Source organism: Cavia porcellus, unplaced genomic scaffold (assembly GCF_034190915.1).
Source record: "Cavia porcellus strain 051 isolate PalLab524CR breed Dunkin Hartley unplaced genomic scaffold, mCavPor4.1 scaffold_32, whole genome shotgun sequence".
Lineage (NCBI taxonomy): Eukaryota > Metazoa > Chordata > Mammalia > Rodentia > Caviidae > Cavia > Cavia porcellus.
In genome coordinates this window covers 43,063,651-43,081,640 of record NW_026947515.1, presented here as the reverse complement: position 1 = coordinate 43,081,640, position 17,990 = coordinate 43,063,651, and the positions used below count along the sequence as shown (strand labels likewise).

The 17,990-nt window shown below is 44.1% G+C and overlaps 1 protein-coding gene across 1 annotated transcript in view; it reads right to left on the bottom strand.

Moving 5' to 3' along the window:
* The window catches only part of LOC100732273 (protoheme IX farnesyltransferase, mitochondrial), a 117,444-nt gene that overhangs the window by 8,519 nt on the left and 90,935 nt on the right, over window positions 1-17,990 (bottom strand). Inside the window, exon 6 of the mRNA XM_003466315.5 lies at window positions 5,846-6,078. Within this exon, the coding sequence (XP_003466363.1) occupies window positions 5,846-6,078 (233 nt within the window). The remainder of the gene's footprint in view (window positions 1-5,845; window positions 6,079-17,990) is intronic.

Here is a 17,990-nt window from a genome sequence, read left to right as displayed (position 1 = left end):
TAATAAAATAAAAGCCAAGGTAATTAGGCAGTGCTTCTACCTGCCCAGAGGAAAACAGACACAGGTACAATTCAGGATAATGACTACCTTCAGAGACAGGGAGGCTTTGTCACACGGATCTGTTTCCTGTGCACAGCGCAGGGGCGGCAGAGCCCTCAGAGCCTTGAAAGGACAGCCCCCACGACACTATGGACCTGCACGCTGGCAGGAGAGCTGAGCCTCCACAGCTCTCTGTGCAACAACAAACAAGCAAACAACCCAAAACAGGAAAAGTACCAAGGGCCGCCAGTCTTTTAACTTCACACTTTCTGGCAGCTGCTCCTGTTTAATACTCTCCACTGGCCGGTGTGCCTTCCTGCCTCAGTCACCCGGTGCTACAGAGCCAGCCAGAGGGCAGACCAAGTGCCCGACGAAAGCCTCCCCACTGGGCACTGGGAACAACAGAAATTCTTTTTATCACTACTTAATTAAACCACAAATCAAAATATATACGGGAGAAAACCAGAACTTGTGGAATATCCATCTGCTAGGTTTCATGTCCTTACCGGGGGCAGAAACATCCTTCAGTGCCCAGGTCCTCCGGAGGTTTTTATGGGGCCCTTAGCTACCAAAATCACAAAATCAGAGATACCCAGAAGGGAGAAAAGATGCTTCTGAACACCTCTGCGCACATTTCCTTTCTCTGGATCACTCTGTGAATTCTCTGTAATTATCTTCTTTAGCACCTCTCCTCCCAGCAGATAGTTCATTAAGGGAAATGCTCTCCCGCAGGCCATAGGATTCGATCTTAAATACCACCCCCAGCTTCCTCAGTAGTCTTGACCACTATCTCTACCAAGCGCTAGTAAAGGTTTTTGCAAAAGTCCCAGCCATTAACATGTGGGTGCTAGCTACTTAATATACGGGCTCCTGGGCGGGGCAAAGGAATGGGGGTGTGTTCAGTCCAATCCACCTCCCTTTAAACATAAAGCTTTCATCCTGGAGATTTGCTAGTGTTACCAAGTTGTTCTTTCAAAGGATCAACAGACTGATATTCACTGAATACTTAAAAGGTAAAACTTTTGAGTAAGAGAGACACAGAGGTGGGGGCAGAGGCAAGCTTGGAGTAGGCCGAACACCAGGAAGGGGGGGAGGGGGAAAGGGAGGGGGAGGGGGCGGGTGGGAGGTGTGAGAAGGCACAAGGCTGTGAGGACTCTCACAGCAGGTCTGAACCTCACTCACTTCCAGCACAGAGCCTCTGCACGGCCTTCGTTAAATAACCCTGCTTCTCATGAGACTTGTTGCTTTCCTGCTTCGGTGGATCTTTATTATCTTTCAATACACGATAAATTCCCAGGTGAGAAGCTCACCTTAGGTCACGTCCCTGCCCCACACTCTGCTCTGGCGCTCAGGCCCGAACGTCTTTGTACACGCTCCTCTCCTCCTGGAAGCATAGGTAAGCAGTGAAGACTTAATCCAGCAGTCATTCCCTCCAGGGTCCTCCCGGGCCAGTGTGGGAACATGAAGGGGGCACACCTGCTACCGTCCTTAAGGCCTCAGCCATCTCACTGGCTGCTTGACCTTCCTAGGGACGTGTGTAAGCACAGGGGCTGGGTTCTAGGTCCTCGGCTAAGCCCCCTGTAATCACGCTCCCACGGGGATCGGTTTGTGACGACAGCAAACCTCCAGCTCCCAGGCTGTGCTGAGGGGACAGTCGCTTCTTCTGTACTGGCACCCACCTCAGCTTCCAACTCTGTCTCTTTCTTACTGTCAGCATAGTTTAGGACTATATTCTGTAGACTGACCTATTCATAGGCTTCTCAAGGTGACTGTTGTCTGGAGGTTCAAAGATTACATGGATTGTAGATACTACAGAAGCAGAAAACATTTTTGGTTATTTTTTGCTCTGAGGGCTCGCTCCAGCCAGACATGTCCCCTGAGCATTGAGATGAGAAATGTAAACTCTGCGGCCAATGCAAACGATACTGTTAGTACACTCTGAACAATACTGTCTGTCCACGCCCTCCCTTTGCCCTAATTTCTAAGTATTCCACAGTATGCTAACAGCTGATGCCCTTTCTTACTATTTTTGCAGTGTGGTGATTTATAAAGGGTGGCCTGGACCAGGGGCATCAGCATCCCTGGGAATTTGTTCGGAATGGAAACTGTCAGAGCCTCACAGGAGACTTACTGTACTCGAATGCGGAGCGCGGGCCCAGGGACTCTGTGATGCTCCAGGCTATGTGGACGTGCACCGCGGTCTGTCGACCAAGGGTTCCGACTGAGGGAGCCCACAGGTGGAGTCTCATCAATGCCCCATTATCTAAACCTCATATTCACACAAGGCAGAGGGAAGGCGGACTCAGAAGGCTGCCACCATTTGCTTCTAGGTGGTACTGTCCAAGGTAACTTTCCACAGTGATGGAAATGTCCTACTTCTAGCTGTGCAAATGGAAGTTACTGGCCACAAGTGGCTCTGGGCATTTGCGGTGTGGCTCGTGGGAAATGAACTTACAATGACTCAGTTTAACTTTAAATAGCACCTGTGGCGATTCGCTGCTATTCTGACAGGGCAGCTCTGAAAGATCCAACTCAGTTTCTAAAATTCAGCAATAAAAATCTTAAAGTGCATTCTCTTCGGTTGTACCATCTGTAAAATGGGAGCTATATATTTGCTGATTTGTTCATTCAGTCTACTCAGATATTTACTGTTTATCTGGTTTGCTCCGTTGAGGAATGTTCTGAAACTTCTTAGAAGCTGTTTAATGCATTATGTAAAGTAGTATGATTCTTTTTGCACAAACACCACGTTTTGTGGTGTTTTTGCACAAACACCTTGTTTTGCACAACAAGGCTTTAGGCACATGATGTGATGTAACTTGACCGGTGACGATGACAGTTCTGGGCCAGTGAACTGTATTGGTACTAACAGTTCTGCAGAGATTTCCATGAAAAAGGGTCCAGAGAGGCCATGTGGAAAACAGTCAAGGGAGCTTCTTCTGGTAGTGGTTACACAGATCTTCCAGAGCACTGTTTTATACCGAGTTAGACAACAGGTCTCACTTTTGAAATGGACAAATAAATAGCTGTTTATTTTCAATCTGCTATCTAATCAGGGGATAGTGTAGCCTTTAGCTGTCCATCATCAATGCACACAATTGATTAAATTTGAATGACAGAAAGACTACATTTAACATTTTTAAAAACTGGTTTTAACTATGGCTATCAGCAGTTTACCTACACAAACACGGTCCCGTAACAAAAAAGGGTTCCTGCCTGCTTGTACAATCCTAAATGAGGATCTTTGCAAAACTGCCCCTCTGAACCCCAGGGACAAAATATTAGCTTCTGCACCCTGTGGCTCAAAGTCTTCGTGAGATTGCTGGGGATGTTAACAAGAGCTCCCAGCCCTCAGGGAGGAACAGCACACTGGGACCTGGACTGGACTGTCTTCACCTATGTCCAGGGACATCTCTCTCTGTGTCTGTGGGTTTTGGAGGCTGGCAATGACCTTGTCCCATCTGGGACTCCCCATACAGAAAGGAAGCTTTGGGTGCCTTGTTCCTTTATGCCAGGATTGAAGAAACTAAACAGGGGTCAGGCATTCCTGGCAGGGCACAGAGTATTTTCTAGGAGGGGTCCATGTGCTTAGGTGCAGCTCCATTCCAAGAAAGGGAGGATGTCAGAGGATGAGAACCTAGGGAGTCACTCACTTGCTTTCACGGCCCCTGCCTTGAATGTCTGGGGGCGGGGATGGGACCTAGAGAGGTTGGGGTTGTCAAATTATGGGGTCAGGTCAGGGCTGGAGCTCCGATGGAATCAAGGAGAAGCAATGTGGTGGACTAAGAGGACTGGTGGTCTGTGGGTATGTTCTCTGAATGGAAGTGGTAAGCCAAGTTAAAACTCAGATACACCAACCCCCGCCTCTGCGTTCCCCTACTTCATCAAACCTGTAGGCACGTCACCGTCTTCAAAACAACAGCTAGGGAATAATTATGAAGTATAGTTTGTAACTGAAATTTGTAAATCAAATCAAATCTCATGACCTGTCTTCAGTGTTAACTCACTGCATGAACGATGCTGAATATAACAGCATTATCTGTCAAGAACTGAACCCCTACCACAGCGAAGCACTTTACACATAACAATCACTGTGGGCTGAATATGCCCCCCTAAAAGCATGCATTGGAAACTTAGCTCCCAGTGGAACAGGGCTGGGAGTGGGGGTCAATTGATGGGGGGTGTTCAGTGCTGGAGGGTCCACAGATCAGTAAGGATTATAAGAGGGGTTGAGGTCTTGCTAGTTTAATTAATCTCTCTTGCTCTCCCTTTTTGGTCTTGTGAGATGGGTCTCACTAGGTAGTTTAGGCTGACCTTGAACTAACAGCAGTCTTCCCGCGTTAGCTTCCTGAGTCTGGGTTTGCAGGTGTGTACACAGCTGACTGCAAATATAACCTCATGTGGACATTTCCTCATATTCTCTCTCTCTCTTTCTCCCCCCTTCCCTCTTTCTATCCTCTCCTTTGCTCCCTCCCTTCTGTCAAAAATGATACCATGAAAGCCCTTGCCAGATGGTGGATCCATAACCTGGATTTTCAACCCTCCAGAACTATAACAAATAAATCTCTCTTCTTTAGAAATTAATCTGTAGTCTTCTGTTATAGCAGCACAGGACAGACTAAGACAATAACCTACTTAATCTTCACAGCAGCTCCGTACAGACAGCCCATCATCAGCCCCACAAAGGAGATGAAAGAGGCCAAGTTCAGTTCCAAGGTCACTCGGCTAAGAGGCAGGCTGCGTCCCAGGCCTGGAGGCTCGCTGGGCTGCGGAGCCCTGCTCATGAGCTCTTTGATACTCCTGCCGCCCACGTGGACGAGACTCCAGTTTAACGTTTATTGCAGAGAAAAAGAGCACAGAAGTAGAATATTACATTTTGTAGATTCATTAAAATTCACCATTTACAGGATATTAAAACGGTTTGAAGAGACAATCACGGTGAAGGTGTAATCGCCATTTGTAAGCTTGCCAAATCAGAGTGTACGAGCTTTTATGAAAAGTTTCAGAAATGTGGCTTACAGGGTAACGGTTTATGGTCAGCTGCCTTTGATCTCTCATGTGAAAAATATGTACTTACATATATTGCAGGAAACCTCACCACTTCCTTCCTAAGTGTTGGTCAAAAACACTAATTACTTGACTAATTAGACTGCAAAACTTCCCTTACAGATGGTAAAAATGAGCTATTTTCACCCCACAAATTTAGATGTGACATACCACCAAAAAAATGTAGAAATGTTTCAATGGTTTTACTGTAGACAGCATGAACAATTTAAGTAAAGCATATGAAAATAAATTAGAAACTAATGAAAATAATCTGCTCTTTCATAAGAGAAGAAAATAGCCCTGGTTTACAGGAAGGAGGCAGGCTTGCCAATGAGCGGTACCCCTCAGACAGGGGACGGAGGCCAGTTTCACATCCCTTTCTCCCTGGGCTGGAGTATCCCAAACGTATCGACAGTCCTAAGTTGATGTGTGACCTTTAGGGCCTTTATTTTGACTTTACCTGTGGTCACAGGTTGAGACACCACCGCCTCCTGCTTTTCCCTGGATCCTTGTTAGAAGGGAGAGCATACATCGCACCCCACAAGTCAGAATGACAGGGGGTCCTTCAGCTCTGTATTCACAGCATTTCATGCTGCAATCTCAGCACAGCTGCCGAGTGAATCGGTACTGAATAAAATGGAGTCTAACCAGTACTCGTAGCAACCGATCTCTGCCCGATACCTGCTCGCGTCTGCTCAGAGAGCCGCCAGCGCTTGCTCCCGGCACCGACACCACAGGTCTGTGCGCCGGGGACACTCACCTGCATCGAGGCTGCCAGTGGCTGCCGTCCAGCCCATGACGGGCGGGATGGCCCCAACCACGGCCCCCACCCACGTGTTGGCGATGCTCATCCTCTTCAGCGGTGTGTAACAGCAAGTGTACAGGAAAATGTTGAAGACGCCCAGGGCTCCCGTGAGAGGGTTCACTCCCCACGTCAAGAGGGCCACTCCTGGAACCGCACAACAAGCCGCGAAGGACACGGCCAGCAGCGGGCTGGAAGACAGCAGAGAACAGAAGTGATCACTTCCACTGGGCTCCATCCCTCGTGCTCTCTTCCCCACAGTGAGACTGGGGCGATGCCCACGCTGCAGAGCACTCCCTGGTACAGCCAGCGCTGAACAAGGGACAGCTGCAAACAGCACACTTACGAAAACACTGCAGGACAACACCAGCTCTGCAAACTGTGCTTCCCACCTACTTATACTTCGTTCTTTTCTTACTGTGCTTGCAGTACATACGGTTACATGTTACGTGGGGAGATGGTACGGTACAGAATGCAGCTTTTTCCAACCCAACTTTTTCTTTCCTTGCCTCCCCTCCTGCCTCCCTCCATCTCTTGGTCCTGTTCCCTTATGCAAAAGATCTATCTCCTGTTTTCCTGCTATCTATCTTTTATTTGCTGTTTTATTTATATTTTGAGTTTCTCAGACAAGAGAATCCACGCAGTATTTAAGCTTATGGTCTCAAGGTACGTTCACTTCCCCACAAATGATTCAAGTTTAGCCTTCTTTATGGCAGAGTAGTATTCCACCGTGTACAAACACCGTATTTTCTTTATCCATACACTGATGGACATATAGGCTGCTTCCAAGATTTAGCTATTATAAATTATGCTTCTATAAAAATGTGTATGCATGTATTACTACAGTAGGGTATCTTTAACTCTTTAAGGAAGATACCTACTAGTTTTAATTTTTAAAGAAGTCTCTGAACGACTTCTATAGTGACTGTAGTTGCACATATCTGTACCAAAAGTGTGTATAAACACTGTTTTTTTAATTTGTCATCTGTTGAAGGGGCATGTAAGCACCACCTCATTAGCAACAGCGAGTAACGAAGATTTGCCTGAGTGAATACCATCATGGCATAATCTGTGATCACTTCAGGTTCAGAATGGTGCCAGTTGCACTGTCAGTGTGAACACGAGCTGGCTGTGTGGGAGGAAGCAACAGCTGGGTTTACAGAAGGAATTCTTAAGAGGCGGCTGCCTAATGTCATGTATGTAAAACAAAACCATCAAGTAACCATCAAGTTCTACAAAGGCAATGATGATTATAAATCTACCGCTTAACAGAGTTCGCTTTTAAAAACAGACCGTATGCAATCTCATTTAAGATTTGAGTAGAGATAAATTGGATCTACTATACTATAGTTTCTGCTTATATGCATGTTTACTTATTCTTTCTAAAGAAACCTCAGGCCTGCTTTCTTCCTGCGGAAACCATAATTCTACCACTGAATAAAGCATGCTCGGGGAGAGTCCAGTGACCACTCCATGTGACTCTGCGAGGCTCCCCTGGAAGCCCCGGGGTGCTGCCGGTTTCAGTTCTCGGAGGAAACCAATCTGCCCCATGTGCGCACAGGAGATAACACCCTTCTCTCTTCACAGGACTAAGGCTGTCCCTCCAAGAGAAGAGAAACTGTAGAACGATAAGAAGTTAGAAGTCTTCCAGGGACAGGGCTGGGGCAAGCACAGTCCAGCCCTGGAAAGACCAAGGGGAGCCCAAGCAGTAGAGTGAGAGGGCAGAAGAGACAGGATGGAGAGTTCCAGCTCCCCTCTCACTCAGGCTGACGATTCTTCTCCCCCTAAGCCTGGGGCCACCCTGCCTGGGAGTTAGAACTCAACAGGACGCGAGTTTTGAAGGAAATAGGATGCTATCAAGGTGCTTGTGACAGACAAACCATGAACTGCAACTGAGAGGCTTGGAGCACATGTTTGAGCTCAAGGGCGCATTTGCCCTCACCTGGTCCTGCCCACCTCCCCTCCATTCTTTCTACAGTACTCACTACGCACCGTTGGTCCTTTTGCCAGCCCTGTCCAGATGCCTCCCTTACAGAGCCCTTCCAACAGCCTGCTGTTTCTGCTCCGAAGGGGAGCCCGCAGTCACACTAATCACCCCGCGTCACGGGTGTGGCTTAACGGCTGGCTCCTGGCCGAGCTGATCTTCATCACGGTTCCTCAGTTTCTTTCAACTTGTCTCTTGTCTCCCCAGGTTTCCAGCAGCTTCTCTCTCACACAAGGTGACAACAGTGAGCAACACCCTCAGATCTAATTTACTCCATGTTTCTCTGAGAGGCTGTCTTGTTTTTTAAAGACAAACTTTCCATTTTTGCTCTTAATTGCTCTGCTCCCTAACCTGCTTTTTATGTTTTATCTCTACGGTTTACTGACCTCTTGCATCAAGTAACTAATTTGGCTGTATAATCTCATGGTAAGACCTCTCTTCAAAGCATTACAGTCAGATGAAGTGGGAGTTCTACAGCGCTTTTTCTGTTTTTCCCATTCTGCAGCTTTCTACTTGTGCTGTAATTCTATTCTTGACACAGGTATCTCCGTCGCAGTGCTGGGCATCATGCACCTGGCAATGCCTGATTTCCCAAAACACAATATAACTTTCTAGATGAAAGCTAAGGAAGACACTTGTTGTTATCTCAGATATGCCCAGAAAGGATAATTTAGATATAGATGGCTAAAAGGCAGTGCAAATATACCTGTTGCTCTTTCAATAAAGTTGTTTAAAGCTTTAAGAACTGATTTTCCCCCCATGGAACTCTAAAGAGCTAGCTTTATTTTGGTGGGAGAAAAATGTGCCTCATAAACATTTTATTTTTCCTGAACTGGGGGGGAGAGTGGAGAGAGTGACAGAGAGAGAGAGAGAGAGAGAGAGAGAGAGAGACAGACAGTCAGAGAGAGACACACAGAGACAGAGACAGACAGAGACAGAGACAGAGAGAGAGACAGAGACAGAGACAGAGACAGAGACAGAGAGAGACAGAGAGACAGAGACAGAGAGAGACAGAGAGACAGAGACAGAGACAGAGAGAGACAGAGACAGAGACAGAGAGAGACAGACAGAGAGAGAGAGACAGAGAGACAGAGAGAGAGAGAGAGAGAGACAGACAGACAGAGAGAGAGACAGAGAGAGAGGCTGTTCCTTTCTCCAAGGTCTGTGGAAGCCAGCTGGATTCAAAGGTATTAGTGTTATAAAAGGCCCTTTTTAGAAAAGCACACATGAATTTAATTTATTGAGATAGCCAATTTTATGTGGAAGTTTACTTTCTGACCTATGTAGAAATCACGGAAAATCATAAAGCTCAATCTGTGTGTTTAAATCAATATGCTCAAGGGCACGAATGAAAAAAGAGCAGGTTAACAAGCCATGTAAACAAAAAGGAGGTACTTCCCAGGATGCCGCAGTCATTCCCAACGCCCAGGAGAGACAGTCCCGAATCGCAGGATTGAGAGCTTTCCCGTTAAATGCAAAGGCACTTCAACGGCAAACTGTGTGTTTATTTTCCTGTGATGTTTCAGATTTCATAAAACCCTTACAGAAATAACACATATTCAAAATTTGCAATTATAAGTATCACAAAGAAATTCCACATTAGTTATTTAGGGAAACATAGTGTTTTACATCTTCGAACCTTCTTGTAATGCTGTATCTACCTAAAAAGTGACTGAGAACATGCTAAACTGTGGTTCTGTTACTTGGTTTATTTCAGCGTATCCTGCTAATTTCCCATGCCATTATAACTTTTTTTAAATCATCACCATCATCAATAGCTACACAGTGGCCTATTCTGTGGCCACACCATAATGAATTCAATTAGTATGCCTTTTTTTGATATTTAGTATTTTCCTTTTTACAAAGTTAGAAATAAGGTTGAAATGAAAGTCTTAGGGACCGAACTTTGTTCACATTTCCAATTAGGATAAAGTTCTAGATGTGAGAGTACTAAGTCAGATGACATGCCCATTTTGGGGGGACTTTTGCCCTGCACTCCGGTCTGTACCCCATTTCATCCTGCTTTACATTTCCAGCAGCAGAATGGGAACACTGGCCTTTATAATCTGTGTTACTACTGGGCATGGCATAGAAATAAAGTGCAGCAAAACCAAAATTTGCCAGTTGCATAGATGAAAAATTAGATTATCATTCTCTAAAATAATCTTAAAACTAACAGTAAAGCCAGCTTCTGAGATAATGTTACCTTCACTTGATGGATGAGGAGCTGAGAGTCAGTAAGGGTAAAACAGAAGTAGGATCTGGCTTGTTAATTTGATTAAGTTTCCCAACTGACATATGGGAACACGCTGGCATAGTGTGACATGTGGTTTCCCTCATTTCCGGGGTCTGCTGAGGGCCTGGAGCGGCTGAGTCTTTACACAAGTCACCGTCAGGTTCCAGCAGCCTTACGTGTTTAATTCCTCAGTTTACTCCATGTAAAACAAAAGCCCAAAGCCTCTGCTTCACCAGGACACACTCAACTGAGGGGAAGGAAGGGACAGATGAGGGATGTAACATGGCTTGACAGTTAAGCTACACTGTCAAGTGGACTGGCCTGAGAGCAGCCTGGGGGATTAGTACAGGACACCTGTGAGTGTGTCTGAGGCACGCCCTCGAGTGCTCCACCTGGTCTTTGGCCCTTTCCACTCTGGTGTTGTTCCCTGTTCTGCTTCCCACCCACCATGAGCTATGCAGTTTTTCTCCGGCATGCTTGTCAGTCATGAGGTTTCTGCCTTGGAGGCGGTTTACCATGGACTGAACTGTCTAAAACCATTGGCCCAATTCAACTGCTCCTCCGTTAAGTGGTGGGTTTTGGGTATTTTGTGGCAATGAAGGAACAACTGGCTAATATACACGGTAAGCAAGACAAATGTGGGTTGCCCTGGTACTCATATCACAGGACAGTTGCATAGACAAGAACAATCTTGTGTGCTTAAACAGTGCCAACCCAGGGCAAAGGGGGAGCACCCAAGTCAGGGAGAGCTGACAGCTGTGCGTTTGCTGGACAGCCATCTCAGGAAGAAATGGTGTTTAAACACATGGGAAGATGGGCTAAAAGCAATGCTGCCGGCGGCGGCAGCAGCATGTGAGCAGGCTGAGTGAGAAGCAATGGCAGGGTTAGGGTAGGGAAGTCCCTGCCAAGGGGTGTGGGGGTGCCCGCAGGTAGAAGTTGGGGAGACCACAGCAAGGAGAGGAGCTGCGGTGAATCTTGTGGTTTCCCTGTTGTCAACCTCGATTCAATTAAGTTGTGCAGCTATAGTTGGATCACTAACAGTACTTTAAGGATGAGCAGAAGCAAATGTGGCAAAATCCTGGTAACTGCTGATGCTGGGTCATGGGTCTACTGAGGCGCATCGTACCTCCATTATTACATCTGTGGAACATCTTCAGAACAAAATTGCTTTAAATATATTAATACCATTTCTGTTATTATATTGTGATTTCCTAATGGCCATGTGATTAAGCATCTGATAGGAAGCAGGCGGTCTGAGTTCTAGATCTGACTCTGATGTTAACTCTGTGAAAGGGCAACTTACTTAACCTCTGAGCTCCTTACTCCGCTGGCTGGTAAGCAGGGTGTGCAAAGGTCTCTTTCCGCAGCAAGACTAACATTCAGGTCAAACTTTTTTTTTTTTTTGCTAAAAAGGCCCAAAAGCAATACTATAGGCAAAACAGAGCTTTTACCCATTCAGCTGTGTGATTTTGAACAAATTACCTTAGTACCCTTAGTTTTCTCATGTGTAAGAGGGGAGATACTTACCAGAATTGTGTTAAGAAGCATCCAGTAATGATGTATACATTAAGCACTTAGTAAAGTGCTCACTAAATAAGCAATGTGGTTATATTTGTCTGTTTACCCATTCACTCAAATTTCTCACTGACTGTATAGCAGCCACTATGCTATACTTGACAGTACAACAGTGAACAAAATAGTAAGCTTTACCTAGAAAGGAAGACACATAACACAAGCACAAGGACTATGAATCACTCTCAAACTTAACACATGAAATGAGACAATTATTAAAACAGGGAAGAGTCATTTAAAATGGAACTAGAAATAAGAGCTGATCAACTTGTAATGAATTATTTCTCCTGATTTTCAAACCTATAGATTTATGGATATAAAGCTTTATTTTCAACTGTATCAATTAAAAGTTGTATTATATCAAATTACAGAAACACATTAGCAAAAGGAAAAACTGGACTGATGAAAATTATTGATTTATTAAATTATTTATTAATTATTTTATTTGTTTTTTACTATTTTCTTTTTGGTACTGGGGATTGAATTCAGTGCCTCACACTTGCCAGGGAAAACATCTTTGTAAAAAATGTTATTTGTTCCTAACTAGTAGCTGTAAAGGTCCTAATTAGGATTACAGAAACTAACTTGGCTACTTGGTTCTTTGCAGAGTAAATTTACATAGGAAAGATCAGAAACACACATGTAAAAATGTGATAATACTGGAATGAATTTCAAGTTTTCAGTAACACAGAACACATGTATGAATAAGGAAACTGACACTTACCTGATAAGGAGTGAAAAAAAGGACCTAGTGATTTCTTAAACTAAAATAGTATTTTATATTCATTCTTTTGCTCATAGAAAAAGGTTTATGGTTGCTGCTGGAAGCTGAATGATGATTTATTTCAAAACTCACATTCAAAACTGAATCGCATGTTAGCACCCTACTGAACACCACCGTGTGGGATCTCTGTACCTGTGCTTTTCTCAGTCCAGGCTACCACAGAAAGGAAGCTAATAAATGAAGAGTGGAAGAACAGTTGACGCAGATCTATGAATTACTTTGCCTCCCTTAATAAATAACGTTGCTTTGTTTGCTAAACCCCCGTTCTTACCTGGCTCTATCCAAGTGGAATTCTCTATAGATAAAAGAAATGACAAATACAAGTTTTAACTTCACGTCTATTTATTGCAATTAATAAATGTAATTTAAATTACTTGACTTTTAAATGACTTCCTGGGAAAATGTGGCCTTTCTGTTTCAGTGATGTGTCAGGAGATATATGAAATATTATATCAAATCAAGAAAGTTTTACATTTTAAGCAGCTCTGAATGTAACTGGTTTACACAAAAATTAATGTCATGCTTCTTGGTCATTCTTTCAGAAAAAATGATTTTGAAATTACTAAGTAAAATTTCCTTTCTTCAAAAACAAAAGAAAAACCTTAATCAAACTAAGCCAATTTAACTTTAATTTCCTGTATAAATCCCACATTTGGGCTTTGAAATGAGTTTTTGGAGAAAGTTTCCATAGACAACTATTCTCAAAAAGTCTCGGGACTGGGGTTTAGCTCAGCGGCATAAGCACCTGCCTTGCAAGCAGGCAGTCGTGAGTTCGATCCCTGGTACCGATAAAAAAGGAAAAAGACCAAAAAAAAAAAAAAAGTCTCCCCACACTCTTATTAGGTAGGAGCCTCCATTTCTGAACAAGCTTCAAGTTATAGATACTGCAAGGCAGCAGATAACTGATACAAATTCAACTTAAGGAAAATGAGATAAAACCTATTTTTAAAGGAATTAAAATTAAAAACATTAGTACAAGAAATGTAAGAATAAGCAATATATTTTTGTCACTGTTTACATTCAGGACATAAATTGTAGTATGTAAAGATTTTTTGAAGAATCAAATGAAGGTGATCTGACACATGAGGTTTTGAAAACCAACTGACAGAATCTTACTAATCTAGGAAGAAGATAAAACTGTCTGGAAAAAATAACAAGAGAACATAAAACATTGTTCATCTGAGCTCTATGCGCTCATTCAGAGAGAAGATAATTGTGACTTGAGAATTACATTACATCAGTTTGGTTTATGGTAAAGATATTGGTATGAGATTCTGGAATTTTTTTGGGCGGGTGGTGGTTATTTCCATCATTTGATTCCACCCATGAGGATAACCCAATCTTTATTTCTCAAACAACTGGAAGGCAGGGATGATTCACTGGTTTCCTGTATCCTGCCTCACTCTCACAACACCTAGAGTCTGCCATGAGAGATACAAACTTGACTTTTTCCTACTTGAGCCTGACGGTTTAAGTTTCTGACCTCTTGGTTTTTAGAAAGCAGTTTTGTTCACCTACACAATACAGAGTCAATCAATTTTAAAGCCATCGGAAACCTTTCATGAAACAAAACAGCGAATGTGACAAACCCACCCCTGCAGTTCTGCAGATACCGTGGAGTCTGTGAGGACTGCTGCCCACTCGCAGAGCAGGTGTTTATATCTGGCTGCATCTTTTTACCTTGGTCCAGGGACGGGAGCTCAGCTCAAGGAGAGTGTTTGCAAGTCCCCGCATTCCCAGGACCGCTCTGGCAATAGGAAGGTGTGCAGCGGGCCTCCGCACAAGAAAATGAGGGGTGCTACTCAGGCTCGGGGGGCAGGTAGCCTGGAAATGCACCGAGGCAGACCAGAACTCCGGAGTCCCACATGAATATTTTCTATTGTTAAGTATTAGAGACTAAAGCAAACTGTAGGAAAATTCAGCAAGCCAAACAAAAAAGCCTTTCCAGGATCTAGTCTGGTAACTGCCGCTGTGCTCCCTTGGGTCTCGGTGAACAATCTCTTCCGGGAAGAAAGTATCTACTAACTTTGTGCGTGCTGCTCCTCTGACTAGGATGACCCGTGTCCCTTCCTAATGCTTCTCCCCTCTTCACGAAAGGCCAAATCAAATCTCACTCCTCCTCTGAGATAGCACAGACATTAAAACGGCTGGAGGCATCTAGCTCAGTGGTAGGTGCTTACCTAGGGTACATGAGGCCCTCGGTTCCACAACAGCACTGCAATAAATATAAACAGTAACGAAACTCCTCCAAGAACATGTTTTATCTCTTCCTCACATTCCTGACCCGTCTGTGTGGCGGGTCTCCGTACCTGTCCTGTGGCTCTCACGGTATCCCTCAGTCCTCACACCGATGTGATCTGCTGCCCTGCCCGCATGCTCCCTGCACTGTTTATGTTAGTGCAGTGACTGTCCAGTTCATCCTCACACTCCCTGTACCTCCAAGTGGTACCCAAATGAAACCTTACAAAACACACAAGAGAACGCTACCCTGACTACCACTCACAGCCACCAAGGGGAATAGTATTTGATGGTGTCTAATTTTTCACATCATCTTATTTGGAAAAAAGAATCAAAGAGAAGAAGGGTCATCAGACTAAATGAACCAAGCTTAGTAAAAGGAGTCTGTTCCCATGACACACTTCTCAAGTGCCTACAAAAGTAACAGACTTCGTTATTATGATATTATAGTTAACACTTCATGTGCTTACTTGTTAGAATTATCTGGTTATCAAAAAGAACATGGGAACTGGAGGAACGCCCCCTGTAGAACTTCTGTCAACAAATGTCCTCAATTCAGAGTGCACAACTGCTTTCTTTTGTTCTGCTTACGACACTGGAAGAAAGGAGGGTAACCTGCAGAGATTCCCAGTGTTCCTCTCATTGGCTTTCTGCAATAACTAAGTATGACGCTATGTACTGAGACTTGCTGTTGGCTCTTCATAGTATGGTTCATAATACTGAATGATTTTAGGAACAAAGTTCTCTATAGTAACACGTCTAGGTTGAGACCAAATTCATTCTTCCTGCCACTTAATATCCCTGGTTAATATTAAAAAAAGAAATTTCTATACTTATAAATGTTTATGTTCTTATTACATTAGCAATATACACACACCAAGAGACTAATCATAACAATCCTCAGAAACTGTGCAGAGCTTCAGCCCAGTCTGGGTACACATCGGCCAGCCCCGTGTGACTGGGTGATGAATAATATTCACAGCTCCCCTGCAGCCCACAAAATGTTTACATTTGCTTAAGTGCTTACTGGTAAAACCTTCAGTAAATTTGAAAAATGTCTCCTGTAAATCCCTATAATACTTAAGCTAAACCCTGTTCTTTAAGTTAATAATGCCAACTAAACAATCCATTCATTTCATTTCTAAAACTCAATCTTCATCATTCATTTGGAGACCAGGTAGTGGCTGACCTCGAGTCCCAGTGTTTTAATTTATCCTCTCTAACCTCTCGCTCTGCTTTCATTGTGCAGTCTCTCTGCTTACAGCCCAGACCTAAAGCTTCCAAGTTATGGATCACTCTCATCTGATCCATTAAGTTGGAAAAACTAACGCTGACATGTATTATTTCCCTGTCAACGTCACCAAGCGGGGAAATGGATAACTCAAAGGAGACATAATCAAAATACAGATGTCTTTCAAAATAACAAGAAGAAAGATCTGGCGCAAGCCCCCCTTCCTGCAGGAAACACTCCCTGTCCACTCTGTCTTTACTCATTTGTATCAATTTATTCTTCATATTTATGGCTGTCTGCTAAGGATTATGTGCATCTGTCTAATTTTTCACTTCGATTATAAAGTTCCGGGCAGTGTAAAACCAAAACTGACAGTGCTGCTAACATTATAAGTGACCAATAAATTCTTAGGTTGCATAAAAGCATTAATTGTCAAATTCTAAAATATTTAGATAAAACAATAAATTGTGAAATTCTTTTTTTTTTTTAATACTGGGGATCGAACTCACGACCTTGCACTTGCCAGGCAGGCGCTTGTACTGCTGAGCTAAATCCCCAGCCCCTTAACTGTGAAATTCTTAAACATGAATTTTAATTCGGATCAATAAGGAAAAAAGGCATTACTTTAAAAACACACACATATTAAGACATGTTATAAATTTAAGTTGGAAGTACCTTAAATTTGATAAAGATGGCAGATTAAATGTGTTTGAATCCCTCTATATTTTCTGAAAACAAGGACTGAAGGCAACTCCAACTTTGATGAAAGTAGGAAACATCACACAGAAAAGCTGCCAAATATTGCACGCTGAGGACAGGGAGGAGAAAGAAGTTGAGCCGTACGTCTGAGGGAAAACAGAAGCCTCCAGAAATACCACATTTAGGAACCTTGTCTTCAAGCTCTAACCACCCAGAGCAGGATGTAAGATGAAGATGTGCTAGAGGTGAGGGAGGTAGACTTTAGCTAGAAAGCTGCAAAGCAGAACCATGCTTGCGTTAGCTTAGGCCAAGTGCAAGCTAAGTAACAGCAAGTAGCCCACAGAGTCGCCTTAGGTCCTTTCACTCCCCACCTAATGCCTAGCTGGGGACTGCACCAGCGATAAAATAAACTCGAACCTTCTCTCCCAGAGCACTGACACTGGACAAGAGAAAACAACCGCATGAGCCCGGGAGCTAAAGCCGAGGCATGAGTCAATTTTAAGCAAAAGAGGGCTGAGAAGGGCCAATATTCAGAAAGAAAAACACAGGTGGAAATGCAGACCGAAGCAGGATGACCAGTGAGGCTGCGCGCTAAGCTGCCACTAGGAAAGTACAGTGGGTCATTCTGCCCAGAGGAGGAGAGGCAGAAGGGCAAGTGCACAGAGCAGCTGCTTCACCAGACTTTGCCTAAGAGAGCAGGCTCACCGACTCAAATATGAAGTCAGAAGAAAAGGAGCCAGCTGGGCAACGCAAGCGCGAGGCCAGAGAGCATCTGAGTTGCACAACCTGTTTACAGGCAAGCTGGCCTCTAAGTTATAGAGTGTGTTTGATGACCATAAGTGGAACAAGCTTGTGAGGGCCCACCGACACAAGTCTTAGATTCTGGCAGCTATAATCTGCAGTGGAAAAACACTTGGTCTGTCCTCCCCTATGAGGACATGCGGTCTATCGGGAGATATTTACTTTTAACCATTGCTTTTCTTCCTTTCCCTCCCCGTGATCATCCTTAAAGTGAATAATCCATTTTATCTATTTAGGAGCAATGTTGCAAAGAAACAGTGGTGGGAGGAGTTCAGAGCACTGCATAGCTGTGTCATAGGCAAGCAGTTAGCAGTGAGGACACACAGCAGAGAAACAGGAGACTGGCCTCAGAAACAAACCACTTCTTGATTCTGCCTATGAAACGTCTACTTTAATATGTGGCAGGCAACCAACAGCTCTGGAGCCCTCAGGCATGGGTGCAGCTGGACCCATGGCAGTCCTAGGGGAACAGATACGGTGGTTTGACTCCAAGTTAATTGGGATAAACTCTGCAGTGAGGATCTAATAGCAGAGGTTAAGACTTCCATTATGACCTGC